The sequence below is a fragment of the Corvus cornix genome, chromosome 8 (genome assembly GCF_000738735.6).
Source record: "Corvus cornix cornix isolate S_Up_H32 chromosome 8, ASM73873v5, whole genome shotgun sequence".
In the NCBI taxonomy this organism is placed as follows: domain Eukaryota; kingdom Metazoa; phylum Chordata; class Aves; order Passeriformes; family Corvidae; genus Corvus; species Corvus cornix.
Window position 1 is genome coordinate 6,204,112 of NC_046338.1, and position 19,045 is coordinate 6,223,156.

General features: G+C 43.3%; 2 protein-coding genes across 2 annotated transcripts in view; one reads left to right on the forward strand and one right to left on the reverse strand.

The window, feature by feature from the left end:
• The window catches only part of TTC39A (tetratricopeptide repeat domain 39A), a 51,672-nt gene extending 47,232 nt beyond the window's left edge, over positions 1-4,440 (forward strand). The window contains exon 19 of the transcript XR_005602516.1: positions 395-4,440. The gene's annotated coding sequence lies outside the window, so the exon portion shown is untranslated. The remainder of the gene's footprint in view (positions 1-394) is intronic.
• Positions 4,441-4,482: 42 nt separating this feature from the next.
• The window catches only part of RNF11 (ring finger protein 11), a 31,149-nt gene continuing 16,586 nt past the window's right edge, over positions 4,483-19,045 (reverse strand). The window contains exons 2-3 of the mRNA XM_039556262.1: positions 6,881-7,050; positions 4,483-6,497 (exon numbers count right to left, since the gene is read on the reverse strand). Of these exons, the coding sequence (XP_039412196.1) occupies positions 6,326-6,497; positions 6,881-7,050 (342 nt within the window). The 3' untranslated portion in view covers positions 4,483-6,325. The remainder of the gene's footprint in view (positions 6,498-6,880; positions 7,051-19,045) is intronic.

Genomic DNA, 19,045 nt, shown 5'->3' on the forward strand with positions numbered 1-19,045 from the left:
GATTTATGATTAGCAACAGAACTAATAAATACCTGCATTGCACTGTGGTAAATACTGCATAGTGTTTGCTCAAATTCAGCCATGCTTCTGTAGGACTGGGCTGTGCTCCATTATTTTCTGTGGTTTTTTAAAATCTCAGGACCTACTTACTTTCATTGCTGGCTAAGCATAGGCAAAATGTCTTTTTAGAATTATGCATTGCAATAAAGTCTACTTGCTTTCTCTCTCCTTGACGGTTTTACAGAAAATACAAAATGGAGCAGTCATAGCCCTCTTCATGCTCTTTTTATGGGCAATTAAAAAATTTTAAAATTTAAAAAAAAAAGGCAAAGAAAAGTTTATTTTGTGTTTTTTATATATATACATATATATATATATATATCTCTATACTTAGCGAAGTATAGGAGCAGCAGTGATGTGGTGGGAAGAGAAGATACGCAGAAACCCCAATACTCTGGACAGTTTTCCTCTTTCCATTCCTTTTATCCTGCTGCACACAGGTGTGAAGGTAAGAACATCATCCTTGGTGTTGGAGCTGTGTGGGATGTTTGTCTGCAGTGCCAGAGCCCCGGGGCTGTGCTTGGTGTCAGTTGTCACAGGGGCAGTCCCAGGGTGAGCTGGTGCTTTGTGAATGTGGTGCTTTCCCTGATGTTTTGGCAAAGGTGCTGGTGTGAGATGCCTGCAGCTGTCTATGCTCCGCAGATGTAGAATAGGAACTGTATCTCAGTGGAGTTCAGTAAATCATTCTGGGGAGTGAAGCAATGCTGTTAACTCCAGAGGATCCTAGAATTACGTGGCTCACGTTCAATGTCATCTTACCTGGGCACAGTACCCAGCACTGCTGTTACCACCACTAAGGTTATGCAGCTGCAGAGGTTTTTAGAAGCAAAAATCAGTGCCAGTTACAGTTTTGATATTTCAGTCGTAGATACAATACCAGGTTGGAAGGGACCTCAAGGATCATGTGGTCCAACCTTTCTTGCCAAAAGCGGAGGCTGGACAAGGTGGCCATGCACCCTGTCCAGCTGAATCTTAGAAGTGTCCAGTGTTGGGAGATCTAACATTACCTGGGGAGATTATTCCAATGACTGATACAGTTGTGAAAAATTTGATTTGCCTTTCATTCTTATGGCTTGTGGATACATGACTCAGGTTTCCATTCTGTGATGCTGGCTGGGCTCATCATTTATTTGATGCAAATAAATGTTGGTTTTTCTAAGGAACAGCAGGAATTTCATGCATAGTGCCTTTGCTACAGCTCTGTTGTCTGATCTGTCACACACACACATACATAAAGAAATGCATATATAAATATACATAAAACATCTATGTATGTATACTCACACACAGTGGTAACAGGTTCTGGAGCCACAGCTTTTTGAAAAGTTATCAGAACTGCTTGAACAAATTATTAAATTCAGGACTTCAAAAAGGCAAGATACTTTAAAAAGAAAAGAAAAGAAAGCTTTGATGATGGCTGAGGAAAATGCAGAGGTTAAAGGCCTTTACTAATGGTTTGCAGCAGGATCACACTGCAGGACTGTGCAGTTTGCAGCCTTCTAGAAGGAATCCCAAGGCAAAAAGACAATCTAGCAAGAGCCCTTCAGTGGGGTAACCTCACAAAAATGCAGTTTTATGCTCTAGATTTGAAGGGCATCAGTTTTCACTCTGGAGTAGCAGAGCTCTGCCTCAGTGGGACAGTGCCTGGAACGGCTCTGTCCTGCTCAGAAAAGTTCTGGAGCGATTCATCTTTTCCCCCCTTGAATTCTTGCCTTGTCTGCCTGCCTCAATCTGCTTCCCCAGCGTGAATCCTGGATTACACAGGCAGCTCCTGCTAATGTGGCAGAAGCATGGGCAAAAGATGCTGAAAAGGTGAAGTTTGTCTGTCATGGTGCAGTGAGAGCCCTGGCAAAAGTGCAGTGAGGAAGCAAAGTGAGGCTGGGAAAGTGCTTGGTGTGGGCAGCCAGGGCCCGTGTGGTGTGTGTGGTGAATCTGTTTACTGCTGTGTGCAGAACTCTTGAAATGCCTTCTTGGAAAGAAAGACAAATGTTTTGTAGGGGTTGGTGCTGAAAAGAGCAGTTTTCTGAAGTTTCTGGTGCTTGTTTTCCAGCTGGGAGGACAGAGGAGGGCTGGGGGCTCTCTGTGCACGCTCGGTGTGGCTGGGCCCCTCTTGCTGAGTAAGCAAATACCTCGGTGCTGTGAGAACACAGAAAGGGCTTTGCACAAAGGATTTCTTCATTATAAACTCCTCTCTGCAGCTTTTACTTAGCAAAGTGTCAGTGTAATGAATCAGTTCCTAGCATGAGAATACAGTTATTCCTTTTGCTTAAATCAAAAAGATACTTTGCAGAGTATGTTTAGACTGCTCTCTTTATCACAAAGCATTAACTTTGCATTTCATACCAAGAATTCCAAAGCCCCAAACTCTTATCCCAGAACAGGTTTAAATGCAAGATAATCTGCAAAGGATGGTTAGCATAAATTATATTCTTCAAAGTCAAATGCTCTATAAAAAGAAAAGTTAATCCTTGAATCTAATTTTTATTTTGGGTATTAAGTCAAAAAGGGTTCTTCTGAACAGCTTTTATTCATGTGTTTTATAGGTTGTCAACTAGAATGTATGTTTTTAATAAAAATGTGGCGTCTGTAACAAACTGTGTTTGTAATCAGCCAGCATCCACTTTTTTCCTGAGTCCTTTTAATCCAGGATTTAACTGCTGAGAGATCCTGTACGTTTGGTTTCAGCCATCTTGTTATTTATTTCACTGGCAGTCTGACTCAAAAGAATTTTCATCCTTACCACGATTGCACAAGGACAGGAAATGTTGAAGTCCTAAAACTGTGGCAACTGAAGTAAGTTCAGGTATTTCGTAATCCCTCAGCCCAGAAATGTACCCTTCTGCCACTGGAAAGGGAGACTGTCAGCCTTCCAAACACAGAATTGCTTTCAGCCCTGGGAAGCTGCAAGACTGTAGGAGCTTTTAAACCCTTATGTGGCTCATATTCCTCAGAAAGAAATGCTCTGGGCTGGGTTTGTTTGTTAATGTATGATTCTCCCCCAGATTTACATAATGAACTGGCAACAAGTAATAAGGATTACCATCCTTAGATGTGAAATGATTAAAGTGGTAACTCCTGTAGCATGCAACAATTTTTAAGCATAAAGGTCTGTATAAAACTGAGTATTCCTTACTCATCATTATATCTCTGGCCTCAGGTTTGTGGGAGTTTCCTTCTGACGTATGAGAGAAAATCCATTTCCTACTCTAATCTGCAAGTGGAACCCAACCACATCCTTGCTGTGCCTCCTGGATGCAGGTGCTGCCCTCCCTCCCTGCTGGTTCTGCAGCAGCTCTGGCTGTGGAGGGGACAGCAGTGATGTGGTGGCGCTGACCTGCTGCGTGTGGGCTTTCACACTCGGTGTCCCTCGCACCGCTGAAATGGAGCATGGTGATCCCCCAGCCCTCCCTGGGTCTCTGCCAGGGCTGCTGTGCCACTTGCAGTTCTGAATTACAAATGACATCACTGCACTCAGTGCTTTCATCACAGTGCATGGGCCCTATGAAAATGCTTTAAAGCAACAGCTCTTGAGGGCTGTCAAGCACCTCCAAACTCAGGTACTTGCACACAGTGGCTGTAAGAGGCTTTTTTGTTTGGTTTTTCCTTCAAACTGCTTTGCAGACATTTTTCTATGGGCCTGCCCACCCTGGCGTTGGGTGAACAGGTCCAGGTGAGTCAGAGCCAACTCCTTCCCCTCACTCAGCTTCAGGAGACTCCAGTTGGAACCAGCTGTGCTGTGCTGGACTGTCTTAACGTGTTTGAAGTGCAAGTAATTTGTTAGACACCTCTAGGACAGGAGATAAATGTATCTTCATCTTATACATGGTAGAAATAAGACACAGATCTGGTTCCACAGTTGTAGCTAAAATTCAGGTTATACATTATTTTGCATTAAATTCAGATCAATTAGTCTTTGAATTAGAAATCACTCAGAACAGTATTGTACCTAAAAACTTGAAAAATAATTGATTTATTTGTTATATTTACACATTTGTCTTTAAGCTAAACTTTGAACTTTTTTGGACTGTTCTTGTGTCATCAGCTCCAGTTTTACCCCTTCACATCTTTTTGCTATTTAACAAGTACTTTAATAAAAGTAATTTCTTCCCTTAGCCCAGTCAGTATCAGTGTTAAAGTTCAGCTGCTCAGGTGTCAGCTGTCTAGGAAAGCATTCAGCTCAGTAATCTATCACTTTCTACTTCTTTTAAATATTTCTTAATCAAGTCTTGCAATAAATAAAGACTAATACCACCATGACAACACCGTTTTTTTCAAATTGTTCATTTGCCAGTTTTAACAAGATAAAGAAATGAATACTTAATGTGGACATTGTTTTACCAAAAAAAAAAAAAAAAAAAAAAAAAAAAAGAACCCAACCCCTGAAACAGACAAAAAGGAGGACACAAAGGAACACACACGGAATGATGAAAAGGAACAATGATATTGCACAACTTCAGGTCTCTCTTCCCAGATTTTGATCCATGTAATTAGGTATGTATGAATTCAGCAAAAACATTGTGTCCAGATAAATGTGTGGCCATTTGAGTGAACTGAGAACTGCAGAGTGTTTTCAGTTCCTTTTGACTGCTCCTTGGAGTTCTTCTCTAAGGGAGCAGGGTGCTGTCAGCTGCAGGAATAACAAACAAATGTTGACTCTCCATTGTGCTGACCAGTTATCCATAACCCACAGAATTACAATTCTCCTCTACTGTAAATGCACTAAGTCCTCCAAGGACCTGGGTTTTGAAACACAACTTGTTGTATCAAGAACTCAAACTATAGCTGAAACACAATCAACGAACATCCCCCTGTCTGCTGTGGTTAGCTTGAGACTGTGTTTCACTTCACGAGACCAGGGCCTTCTCACTGTGTCAGGGTGGCACTGAATGCACAGAAGTCACAGTAGGTACATTAAGGGAGTGGGGGAGAAGAAAAAAGGGAAAAAAACCATGCTAAGTGGAAAAAGGTCTTTTCAGCTACACTCTTTGCTGGAGCTTCTCATAACAAGCACATACTGTTTGCTACAGAAATCAGGAAATTGTGTGATTCTGGCTATAGCAGGACTGTTTGCCCCTCCACTGCTACCCTGACACTCTGTGTTTATATAAACTTTGCATTTATGTGCAGAACAAAGTCTATTTTTCTCCTCTCTGTGTTCATTCCTGTTCAGTGGACTGATGTGTCAGCCAGCAGGGCTCAACAGATACATTTAATCCAGGAGACTGAGATACAGTATGTTTATTCTTAACTTCTGATAGCCTAAGAACTACAAGAACGAGAGATGCAGTATCCATTTGCTATGATCCAAGACAACCATTTTTAGGAAGAAAAAAGTAGAATAAGCAATGCTAACACTACATTAGTTCCAAATATATTTTTTTTCAGTTATGGCAGCTTAACTATTTATTGTTCATCTGGCCCACTTTAAATCTGATCAAGTTAAAGGTCACATATTAAAGTTTAAGGACTGTTATTTCATCAAAACCGAAGGAAGTTATAAAAAAACCCCATAAAACCACAGTTTCACTGCAGGACTTGTGTCATATCTTCATAATCTGCATCACTTGTAGAAAAGGGATAATGCATCTCAGTTTGCTTACAAGCTAGGAGATCACTTTGAAGTCTGCATATTCCTAACTGCAAACAAAATATAGCACTTTTAACAGGTTATAAATAAACTGGTTTTCAAGCATAGAGCCAGCCCAACAATAACAATACACTATTAAAAAGACCTAAGGCAATGAATTCCATCTCCAATGGAAAAAAAAAAAAAGAAAAAGAACTGTGCAAACAAGCTTAAAACTATTTCTTTGTGCCAGTGTTATAAAATGTAGATTTCAATAAAGCCTTGACCCAAATGCCAGGACTTGTGAAAAGAATCAGAACAGAACTGGTTACTTTATTTAGGAAAAAAAATACTCTTATCTTACTGCTAATAAAATTGGATACACGCAGTTTTAACATTTACAGTTGCTGTAACACTTTACACAATTCCTATATATGGGTGTAAGAACAAACATTAAAAGACAATGGTGGGTCAAGGCTTTACATTAAAAATAACAACCTACTTTTCTATAGTCTCTAAAATACTATGTTTTCCAATATTTGCAGCCATTCAGGAATATTTTTTTATTTATTTATTAGGAAATGTATACTTTGTGCATGATCTTAATTCCTAATTCCTGGCTCTTTGGGCTGAATGACAAAAGGATCAAACCCATTGAAGTGGATGGTCTCCTTGAAGGTTCAGTAGAGAAACCCTGGCTCAGTTAGTCTCATATGATGAAAGCAGTGCTGCATCCACTGGCTCCATGCAGGATGGACAGGTAAAGGATCTCATCAACCAGTCATCTATACAGTCCAGGTGGTAAATGTGCATGCACGGCAGAAATCGGATAGGGTCCCCATAAACAAAGTCCATCATACAAATGACACATCTGGGGGGGAAAAATAAAATATTTAAGCTGCTGTTACCAAACTGGAAATGAAAAACAGTAATATCTATTTCTGGATGCTTTTAGTATTTGTAGATACTGTGAGGGGTATCCTTGCATAAGATAAAGGAAAGAGCCTCAGAGTCATAGAGTGGTTTGGGTTGGAAGCGACCTTAGAACCCGTGGAGTTCCAACCCCCTACCCTGGGCAGGGATGGCACTCACCACATCAGCCTTCTGCAGGGCTTTATTTTCTTTTAGAAAACTACATGAAATTACAGTCCCTGAAAATAAGGCAAACCCAGGATGACAAGGTCAGGTATCCCAGGGCAGCATCACAAACCAAGGCAACAGCCACATCCCTTCCATTCAGTCCCTGGGACTTACTCTCGGATCTTCTTCTCGGAGCCGTCTCTGCCGGGGTCATAGACTCCTTTGGGAAGGTGCTGGATGAGGCCGATCCGCTGCGCTATCCGGATCTGCTCCTCTTCCGTCAGCTGCGTGGCCAGGCGAGTCTGGCTCGGCGTGGGGTGATACACAGGAACAGGCACCTGCTCCTAAAATCAAAATATTTCCATTAAAAAACACCTCTGAGGCTTTCCTAGCCTTCCACAGCACAGTACAATTCACAGTCCTACAAATATTTGTACGAACTCCCACTCCTACTTTGCAATTTTGGGGCTATAATTATACTGAGAATAAGAACTGAGGGCAGTATTTGAGCAAGGAGCTGTTCGTGGTGGTTCTCTGCAAAAGCTTTTGATCTCCAGGAATTGTTCATACAGGAGACACATGGACAAGAAACTCCACATGCCAGCAGGCAAATAAACCTTACGGGCACCTAGGAAAGTGCTAAGGTACAGAACTGAGCAGTGTAAGGACTGAGGAAGAGCCCCCAGTATCTGCAACTGAAAGTAGATTCTATGATTTTTTTCTTTTTTTTTTTTACATTTAGGAAGAATTCTTTGGCAAGATGAGGACGCTGCCTACTCCCAAAATTTTTAGAGAGGAAGGTTTTACTTATTCTGTAGTAACTAAAATTTATGTGAACTGTTTGGGCCACACAAGCTTAAATCCAGAACTGTAGATTTAATTCTCATGTGTTAAAAGAGTGTCACCTGGATAATACAGACAACAGCTTAAGTAAGTAACCCAAGTTTTATGTTTCTTCTCATATACTAATATGACTTTACAAGTTCTCCCAAGCTGGATTCAACTATTGATATGTTTGAGGTATATATTTTCAAAAAAAATATAGGCAACATACAGCTATTGTGTAGTCCTTCCTCGACCACATTCTCAGAAGCTTCTTTTAAATATTAATGAACTTTAGATCAGATATTTTCACTAACATTTATATTAACATGGTATTTCATTTACTTGCTTTTAAAGCATTTTTTGGTACATAAATACCAATTTTGAACAGGATACACTATTAGGACAGTATTGGCCAGTAGCCATAAATCTGCTGTTAACAGGGAGGCAATTTCTTGCAAGAGGCCCATTTTAATGGTTCTTCTTAAACAGCAGAAAAACAATCAACATATAGATGTGTCTGAAAATAAACCTGCTGCATCAGATACACAATGCACCGAATCATCTGTTTGGCAAATGCCAAATTTGCTGTTTCAGAGGACACTGGTACAAGCTGAGCCAGCCGAGGGCAGGTGTGTGCAGCTGAGGCGCACAGGTCACCTCCCACATGTAACATTGCATTTGTCAAACCCAATAAAGCCCTTCTCCTTTCACTGCCAGGAATCACAGCAAGTGGACAGCCAGCCAGGACTCCTGGAAGGCCAGGAGAAAGCTGTCCCAGGAGTGAGCACCCTCTTGCTGGTGCCACCCAGCAGCAGAAGCCCTTGCTTGTGAGAAATGCTAATTACAGATACAAGTCTGCCTGGCAATTCTTCATTGAACACAGTGCCTGCCACTGGCAATTCAGCTGTGGGGTAAAATTCACAGTCATCTCTTAATTTAGCTACATGAGGATTTCCCCCTCTGATTTCCTGGCAGAACTCAGAGGAATTATGAGAAGGTTCAAAAGACAGAACGCCAGGGGTTCTCCAAGTGATTAATTTCCTGACTACTCTGAACTATATTTCACAAAATCACAGAATTCTTTTGGATCAGCTGCCTTTTAGTGTTTTAAATTATCTAAAGTATTCTCTAATCATCATCTGAAGAGAGAAAAGCACTGGCTGAACCTAGGACTGGCCTGTCAGATATAACAGTATTCCAAAAGTGCAGCCTGTGGTGCCAGCAAAATAAAGCATTTTCCCCTGACAAATGCTGCAGACCCTCTGCACTGAACACTTCAGCTCAAAGCAGAGCCTGGTCCTGGTTTTATGTTTCAAGAACTTAACACCACAAACTATCAGTAACTTTTTTTTCTCAGGGCTTTGCTGTACTTCTTTGAACAGGTTATTAAAGCAATAGCAGAAGACACTACTGCTACCTCCTTTACTTGTTACACAGACGTAGAGAACACTCTCTCAGGAGAGAGATCCTCCTTCACATCTAGGAAAAAAGAGGAACAGTACAACAAATCACAGGCACAGCACAGGTTGGTGCCTACATGGGCAGGAGGAGGGGAGGAAACTGTACTTAATACAGCTGCCCTGGCCTAAGCCACAGCTCCAAGTGATAATGCAGAAATTTGATGAAAGGCAAAAACAGGAGGACAAAAGATCCAAGAAATCCTCAAAATGTCTGAAAGTAGCAATGAAAACTGACAGTGAATATCTGTAACAGAAGAACAGCAAACTGATCATCTCAGCAAAAATGATACAGCAAAAGGAAACCATTAAGTAAGAATCTGCTGTGAGTTAGAACAGTCACATCTGGACAACTCTGAAGTGAGCAACAGTAACACACTGCCCAACCAACAACTGCCTTGGTTAAGTTTTGGACAGGAAATTAACACAACTTTTAAACCTGTGATAGGCCAGACAAGAATGAAACTTCATTCTGTTGTTCTAATCTTTTACAGGCACTTGTGTGTGACCACTGAGGGACCCTGTAGCTGGGGAAGCCACTTGTGCGTTATTGCAGTGCCCCTCTCCCCTGGGTGTCACCTTCCCTGCAGAGGGGCTGGAGGGACCCCCGGCTCCCTTCTCGTGCCAAACACACCAATGCTTTCCCGACTGCCAGCGCTGGATGGAAACTCCTCCCTTTGGCATCCCGTCTCAGGTTCCCTCCCGGCACAGCCACCCCCCCGACGTGTCTGACACAGCCCATTAAGGCAGGAATTTATAGTCACCAGCTGGGGGCTTCTACAATTTCACATTCTAGACAAGAACCTCTTGTCAGAGGAGTAACTGGGTGAAAATGGTGGTGTCTTTCATGAACCACGACGTCCTCACGCTCGTGAATGCAGAGAACTGGGGTTGGTGTGGCCGTTGTGAAAAATGCATAACAAATTACTGTAAATAAACCACAGAGACCACTCGATACCCAGGCACTGAACACGCTGCCTTGGTGGCACTTTGATCTCCCCCCCCACTGCTATTAAAAGCCTGCCCAAACGGAGCCCTGTACATGAATATACCACGGAAATGAAGAACACAGCCACACACGTTGCAGTGTCACACTATAGGGTACATTGACACTGACGCTTTCAAACCAGCCCTCTCCCCTCCAACAGGTGAAAAAAAAAGGTGTTCATACCTGTATGATTTTAGAACTATTTAAAACTCTTTATTAATGAGAATCTGAGAGCCCAGACTTCTCCGACTGCGAAGTGACATCCCCAGGTCCTTCAAAAGACCCTGAGTGGAGCAGGGCTCCTGCCCCCCTGGCAGCCCCTTGGGCACACACCCAGCTGGCCCCGCTCGTAGCCACGTGGCAGCTGCAGCCCTGGGTTTCTCCACTACCCAATATCTGCAGCAGTTTTGGGAGTTAAGCTCACCCAACAATAATTCCAAGCTACCTTTTAGGACGGAGTGCAGCCCTCCCTGTGTGGGTTTATCACCCCTTTGCAAATCCTTCACAGTTTATAAAACCTGCTTTCACTGACCAAGGTCCTGCTCGCTCCAGGGTGGGTGTTCAGGGGTAATGACTCAAGACTGCACTCAGCTCACATTTGTAGCCAGGGGCCCCCTGACTTGTGTGTATATAAAAAAGATTGTATTACCCAAGTAATTATTATTTTACTCCAAAGACGAGCATGAATTTATTGCTCTGGTGTCTCACATTTCTCTTATCGACCATGGAAAATGTTTTTGCAGACAAAATTACAAAATACTGAACTTCTAGCCAAAGTCTGTGTTATTTATCATTTGACAAAGATGTAAGGCACTTCAAACTAAGATGAAATTTCACGCTAACTCTATTACTATGTGCAAAAGCCCCTAAAAAGGGCCAAAACAAATAATCAAATCCACATATTACTGTCAGGCAATGAAATAAAAATCACTTTCTGGCACTTAATTTGCTTTAGTCAATTATTTTTTTTCCCATAAGAATTCAATAATGATGAAACACCTCAGATGGCCATAATCCTGGAGATACACAACTTTCTCTGTTCACAAAGTTAGTGGTATCAGCAGAAGTTTCCCTGACTTTCTGTGCGCAGAAATCATTCACTCCCAATGTTTATTCAGCCCTTAAAAACAGCAGCATTAATTCAGACTCAAGGACTACAGCAGGGTTTGTGTCTCCATCTAACCCCAGCTCCTCCCCCTTTGGGGGGAAAAAAATCATAGAGGGCATCCGGAGGTCTGCATTTCTCACTCCTAATGAAAATAAACATTTTCACACATGGCCTAAAAGGCCCAGAAACTTTCTACACACAGATTTCAAAGCACACTTTGGATTCTTGACTAGAAAAAGGAGGTTTCACCAAGCATGGTTTTTAGTTTGAAGTTTCCTCATCAGGGGAACTTACTTTAGTTACTTATGCTGCTGCAAATCTGCTTTTCTCTTGTTTTACAACCTTTTTGTCTTGTATTTGCAAGTACCATGAATTTGTAATACTCTGAAAACAGGTCAGTGGTAGATCAGAAACTCTTAATCCCTGGATAAAGATTATTTTAAGATCCCTCTATACCACATATCACCAGTATGTTATCAGGGCTTTTGCTTGTTTGTTGCTTTTATAATTGCACCAACATGCCCCAATTATCCTTTCAGGATGGTCAAAGGTGAGATGAATAATTCCTAACATCGAATAGTTCCAGAGGTTAAAGCCTCACTGCTGTCCCTGACATCCTGTCTACAGCCACCTGCTGTCCTCTACTGATTGCTTTGCCCCCTTTCCATCTCTGAATTTTCCTCCTCACCTAATCCAATGCTCTCTGTGTTTCACCCTGGGATATTAATTTGCATTTTATCACCAGATCAACAGTGTATCTGTTAATTCAGTCTGACAGAGGAGACAAACACCTCCCTAACTATGTTTATCCTACATCTTTTTTACACTTTTTAAATGCCAGTAGCTGTAGCGCTTACGCTCCTTGCGGTTGCTGCCTAATTAATTAATGCAAATATAACAGTTCCATTTGCATTTCCCCAGCTGTTCCCACAGCTCTGTTCTGAAACCCCTTTGACTTGCAAACGTCCTGCCTGGAACAGGGTGTCTGAAGGCAGCTGCCCTGGTTCACACACACCAGCCCCCACCACTGCAGCCCCAGCAGCCCCATTGCAGCACTCATCACCCCTACACACAGCTCAGCCTTGCTGCTCCCTGCCTTTCTCACCTCTAAGAAGAGCGGAGAGCCCAAATAACTCACCTAAATATGAAAAAGCTCAGTTTATAAATGTAAAGTCAGAAGGTGAGAAAAAAAATTGTGCTCTTTGAGGTCTTTTTCAAAAATTCCTGCTGAATTTGATGACATTTTCTCTTCTCACCACTTTATTACTCATAAGGAACTTGCTAGGATGATGGTCCAGGGACCTCTTCTGTGAATGTCATTCTGATCAGGGTGAAGAAATTCAAACTTCATCCACATGTGAATACACATTCTGAAATAATATCCTCCCCCAAGACACATTAATGTAAAACCACGCACCATTATAACGTGCATTATACGACAACTACAGCTTACTTTAATAATCCTTAGAATATTACAAGCAGCCTGCCAACTATAAAAGCCTTTTTCTGCCATACAGAAGAGAACAGTCAATTTATAAAGGTGAATAGCAGTTGCTATAAAACATCATGTAATGAAATTGTTACCCAATTTTTTTGTATTTCTGCTGCTAAGTAGTCACTCAGTATGAATAACTGCAACAGCTGAGCACTTAAAGCTTTCTGAAAGAAAAATCCCCTCCTCTCCCCTCTCCCTTTTGGAGGGGACATCTGGGACAGACAGATCAGATACCTGTACCCATACACTTCCCACCATGGTGCTCCTAAGGAAAGATTACTAAGAAATCTGGCATTGTAGGAACTGGGCACTGTAAATATGGTTGGTAATTAATATAACAACAGAGTGAGGAACCAGTCTGCACCAGAGGAGAGGAACCTGCAGGATCTGTGCTGTGCTTCTCCAGCTGTTGACTCCAGTTAAGAAGCAACACCTGTTTTGAGTCATGGATCACACTTCAGAGAGAGGTGTTTTTTGGTGAAAGCCAAGGTGGTTCTGCAGAGATGGCACAGCCTCATTCACACTGCAACCAAAACTGTAAAATTGTCCTGTGCATACTTCACAATTGTTCCACTAAAATTACTGGCAAATAAATGTATCCAAGGAGTTGGAAAAGAGTAGCAACCATGAAAGAGAGTGAGTGACTCCTGGCTGCTGACTCTAAAATATCACCTGTCCCCTGAGCTCAGCTTTGCTACCAAAAATAGGGCTGGGGCAGAGAGAGAGGAGATACAAAGCAGATGTATCCTGCCTGCTGCTTTCCTAGACAGTGACAAGGGCTGTGAGAAAAGGCCTTTCAAGTTTTGTCCCTGCACTGTCACACAAACCCAAAAAGACTACCAACCTACTGCCGAGACAAACAGTTGGCAGTGCCCTTTCAGCTTGACCAGAGCAAACCCAGCCTTACCTGGCAGATGGAAATCACCTGCGGCTCTGTAGAGTCACCTGCTCTGAAATTTGATTAACCATCAAGGCAAACCTAAATACAAAAGACTAGCAAGAAGGAGTTGTAGGGAAAAAGCAGTAATTAAAAAGCAGTAATTAATCCCTGGAAGCACAATCTCCTGACACAGCCAGTTTTTACATTTCCAGGCTGCACAGCAGGTTTCTCTGACTCAAGGGCGTCAACCTTGGGTACTGATGGTTCCACTTACTGAGTTCTTGTTCACCAGCCTTGTATCAGTTTTAGGTATTCTTGTTCCTTCCTCCAGAGATCCCACCAAACATCAGAGTGTGAATTTTTTCAGGAAAGTCAGTAACTGATATACCAACATGTCCCAGACCACTAAATTGCTCACCAGAGAATTGATTCTGTCCCTCCAGACAGCCTCACTGACAGCTCAACTTACAGCATCAGGCCACAAGCTGTGAGAGATAACAAAGCCCTCTTATTACAGCTCCTAGCATGTTTATTTTAATAGGCTTTTTTTATATTGAGAAGGAAAAGATTCATAAACAATTTATTAAAATTCATGCTTTTCTGTCAGGCTGCTGCAGTGAGAAAAGCCAGGAAAGAACAGTTGCACCTGAACATTAAATTAAGGATACTCAGGCACAAAATGCAACCTCCTGAGAATGGTACACCCCAGGGACTACAAAGCAAAGCAGCTGGGGAGGTGCCAACAATCAATTCTGCAGCTGGTGGTAGAAGAACAGCACATGAATGTGGATCATCCTACCCCACAAGCAACCCCACATGTGTGTTACTGGTACATGGTCTCTCCCACTTATGCCAAGTGGTTCTTTGCAGAAACCCCTCCTCAGGCCTGACAAGAGCAGACAGTTATTACAGAGCTACGGCTACATTAAACACAGCACTTATGCTTCACGTGAGATGGCCGCTGGAAAACTGAGAAGTTGATTTAACAGCAAATAAAAACCTGAAATTTTGGGGAAAAGAAAACAGTTCTGAGGTGGAAAAGGCTGAAAACAAGTATCTCCGACTGACTCCTCGGCTGAAAGGTAAAGTGAACCTACGGTGTGCCACCCACGTACTGCTGTGGAACTGCTGGGTAGCAGGAAGCAAAACCACAAAAGAACACCCCAAACAAAGGAATGGAGTTAACATGGTTTTTGGAGGCTGCATTCAAGTACAAGAGACAGGGGAAGCTATGATGGAAAAGCTGACAGAACACGAGCAGTCCACACAGACATCGGGGAATCGTTCACACTTCCTTTAGACACATTTGCTTTCTGGAAAGGGTAAATATCAGTCAGTGCAACTTGTTTACAGTATAAATCGAAGGGGCAACAGCTAAAAAATGGTAGTATTGATCATCCTGGGGAACACACAGAGTCTGCAGGCAGCCATGACTCTCGCTGAGCCAGGCCCTGTGTGTAGCAGCAAACACGCTTTGCTCACACCCTGCCCCGCTCCCTGATGTCAGACACATGGGATCTGTTCCAGACACTGTCCCCATGCACACCCCAAACCACCCCGAGGCTCTGACTCACCTCTGGGTACAAAAAGCTCACTCGTGCTTCTGCCACCCGAGACATGAGCCTGGCCCAAACCTCCAGGCCCAAAGCTCCCAAAGCATTGCATCACTCTGACAAGTGCGTGCTAGTCCTCTGTATGAAGGGCTGGGTATGGATCACTGGACAGGCATTCCCGGGGAAGGATACAGGGATAGAGGGGACTTCAGCTGGGCAGTGTAAGGCACTAAGGGTGAACAGCAGTGCACATTGTGCCCTGAACAGCTACTGAACCCACAGACTCAGTGCAACTGAGTAAGCACACGCAGTCCCTGCTTATGGTGCCATTTCAGGGAATTTGGGGATTAGGGCACAGCTGACTCCAGCTGGTCTACAACAGCACTGCCTCAGGACTGTGGGTCCTGCCACTTCCCTTGCAATGGCTCCAAGGACACTGCTCTGACTGACTCTTCCACTCATGGAAACCAAACAAGCCATTGCCATTGACAGTATGATCTCTACAGCTGCTGGGAAAGTTGGGAACAGGCATGCAAAAGGAAAATGGGAGGAGTGCCCCTGTTGGGACTCAAGCCAATTGTGAAAACCTGACTCCAAATACTTAAAAAATAGCAAGAGTGCTAAAATGTATATTCTGGCAAGAATTAGGTCAGCTCGATGGCAATTCTAAGAACAAAACAGTCCTTCTGAGTACTTCAGAAACAATGTAGCAAAATTATGGAATCAGCTCTAATTAGCCAAGAGGACAGACTGGGGACAGGGGTCCAAGCCAGGGAGTAAACATGAAAATGCACATAAACTGAAGGCACGAGCAGTCAATCCATCAGGGGAGGACTGCTGAGGTATAAATACAGGCTGTACTTCAGTGTGTAAATAGACATGTATATGTGTGTATTTAAGTTTGCTAGTTTGAACTAATGAGAACATCATAACACATAGTAGAGAAATATTATGCAGAACTAGGAAAGTATTTTAGCAAAAGAGTGAGTAGGATATCAAAGGATCAGAAAAATCAAGTGACGAATGATCTCATCTCTAGGCCGAGCGTTACTGTTCAACACATGACAAGCACCCTCCTTGGGCAAAGAGCACTCTCCAGAATGCAGTTTAACAGCCCTGCCTAAAGCTCTTTTCCATAGACATCCAAAAGCGTCCTATCAAGGAACATAGGTCCTCCTACATCAGGTTCCTAAAACAGGACTTAAATAGACACAACAGTCCCAGCTAGACTGAGAACATCACCCTTATATAAGGTCTCTGTGAGGTGTCAATTCAAATTCAGAGAAGAGGTAACACAGGTAATGAAAACAAACAGGCACAGCAGCAGCAGCAGCAGCTCCCTCAGATCATCTGCCCTTCATGCACTATCCTGGGCCATGACACAAACTGCTTTTTTGTAGCCACCCCGTTGTAAGCAAGCAGCAAAAAGAGGTGTGAAAGAGGACACAGTTGTTCTTTTTATAGAGATACAGTCTGTTACCTCACCAAAATACACAGAAAAGGCAACATAGGAGAGGGCTTCTGCAAACCTTGGCAGGGACCTTCCCCTTACCGGGGCCCAGCTCATAAGGCCAAGCTGTGCCAGAGCCTGGGAAGATGGGCCAGCAGTGGGCTCCCCCAGCAAGGGAAGCCAAGCAGAAGCCTGATGAACATTTTTCCATCAGGACAGGCAGCAAACAGGGCCTCTGCAGAACAGGACTCACACACTGCAAACCTCTGCCACACCTGATGGAAGAATTTTCCACCACGCCTCACAGCAAACAGGGACTCAGGAGAGCGGGACTCTCATGCAGTACAAAGCTCTGCCACAGCATAAAGAAAGGAGAGAAAACAGATTGCTCTACCAAGGATAAATAACTTGGAGGAGAAAAGAGGCAGCAGTTCACATGCTACTGCAGAAGAGCTTCAAAAAGCAGATGGGGCTGGTGATGAGCTGGGTGTGTGTAACCACAGAGCAGGAAAACCTGCAGCAGAGAGACTGCTGGTGTGGGGCGCCTGCTGGGAGACTGTGTCAGTGAGGCAGCCCATGACAGCAGGGTTTCTTCCAAAAGCCAGGAATCTGTGCTATACTTCACTGCATCGTAACTTTGTACTCAATTTGAAATATTTTAATTGCCTTTCTAACAAAGCCATCCTCAATTATGAATGCCTGCTCAAGTTGAAAGCTGCCACACCTTGGCAGTTTGATGGTACACTCATCTCCACAGGCCTTTTTATTTTCTTATTGGCATCTGAATTTCTAATGCAGAGTGGATACCCCTGAGATCCAGGTGTGTGACGAAGCCTCAACCCAGGCAGTGCAGCAAGAGACTGTGCACAGGCAGCTAGAAGGCTTCCTGGGGGCAGTTAAAGGGTACATCAATGCTGCATTTTGCAACAGCATAACCACAGCTTTTTTTAAAGCATGTTTCTGCATCAGCCTGCTGGAAAGCCACAGACAGATGAAGCCTCACACACACCTGCTGTGCACCTCAAACACAGTCCAAGTCTCTGTGCGCTGCTGTCCCAGTGTCACTGGTGAGAGGGCTTGGTGAGGGTGTCCTTACCAACCACCCAGCCAACAGCTCCTCTTCTCCACCAAATCCTGGGAAACTGACTGGGGTTTTCTGTGATTTCATTCACATCTTGAGGCTGGAACTGGAGTTTGAATCGGGGCTGCCAGCAGCACCCTGAAACGCTGGGCTGTGCACAAGAGGTTCCAGTGCAGCCCGGGGCGCTCTGTAGTGCGGACACTGACACTTCTCCAGGCGCCCACTTGCTGCCATTGCCCACTTCAGGGAGAATGAGCACACACAAAAAATGTGACCTATTTGTTTAGCGTCATTTGATAATAACATTAATTATTTCATCTCTGAGTTAATAAGAAGCAGCTGTAAATAGCCAGAGGCACCGAGTCAGGCTATCAGCTCATCTCAGCCAGTCATTTATTAATCTTAAAGGAACGTCCCAGGCATTACATGAATATTTCTAAATCTCTTGGTTGGGGGTTATTTTTTCAAGCAGTTCTCCATTTTTAAGCAAGTAATGACTGCATGAATATCAAGGCACACAAAAGCTTGACAGAGCTCCACTTCTTGATGCAGTATTAGCAGTGAACACAAGGGCAATGTTTCTATTTTTTCCAGTTAAGTCTTGTCCTCGCAAGCAGTGACTCTGCGTTTTCAGCTCGCAGGGCACAAATCCAAGTGTGATCTCATGCAACTGTCAAACCTCTTCTAACAGAAAAAAGGCCTGTGCCAAGAACAGGTAGAGAAATCATAAATAGCTCTCTCAGGAGGTGGTTATACAAGTGAAATATTTCCAGAACACATTTTTTGTACTATTTTAAAGTTTTAAATGCACAGAGACAGTTCAATGGGCACCTGGTCATCTCTATAATGTGTTACCAGACAACATGGGTTCATTTCACTGCTATGTATGAAACGCGCAGCCAGTTGCTGGTGCAAGCAGGACAAATTGCAAATATTCAGCTTCACAGATAAATAAGGTACAACATCCACCACTAACTGTACATGCAAATACCTGGCTAATCAGCCTTCTCAATCTATGGTGTAGTGGGGTTTTTTATACTCATCTTTGGATCTTGCCTGTGCTGGTTTCACACCAAAAATACCCATGTTCGTTTCAGCACAGGTGCTTTCGGAGTAGGTGGTTTGAAGGGGGAAGTGAAGCAGTTCCAAGGTTTTGCAAGGGTGAGGGGGGAGATGGGCAGCACAGAGCCCAACCCAGCCTCTCCCATTTCATCTTGTTCACATTGTTCCAATGGGATGAAGAAAAACCTCTATTTTTGCAGGCCATTCCCCTGCTTACACTCACTGTCATGGAAGACAGGGCTTTGTTTACATTGAAACTGCCTTTCTGAAGGAAAACTTGAAGTTCCCACAATGGATTCATCCTGCTGTCTGCACGGATCAGTAAAATCTACCAATGTCCCCACTACTGCCCCGGTAGCACACTCAGTAAGGATTTCAAACACTACCAGGGACATGGCACTTGAGCACCTACTTAAGTACTTGCCTGAATTATGGCTCAG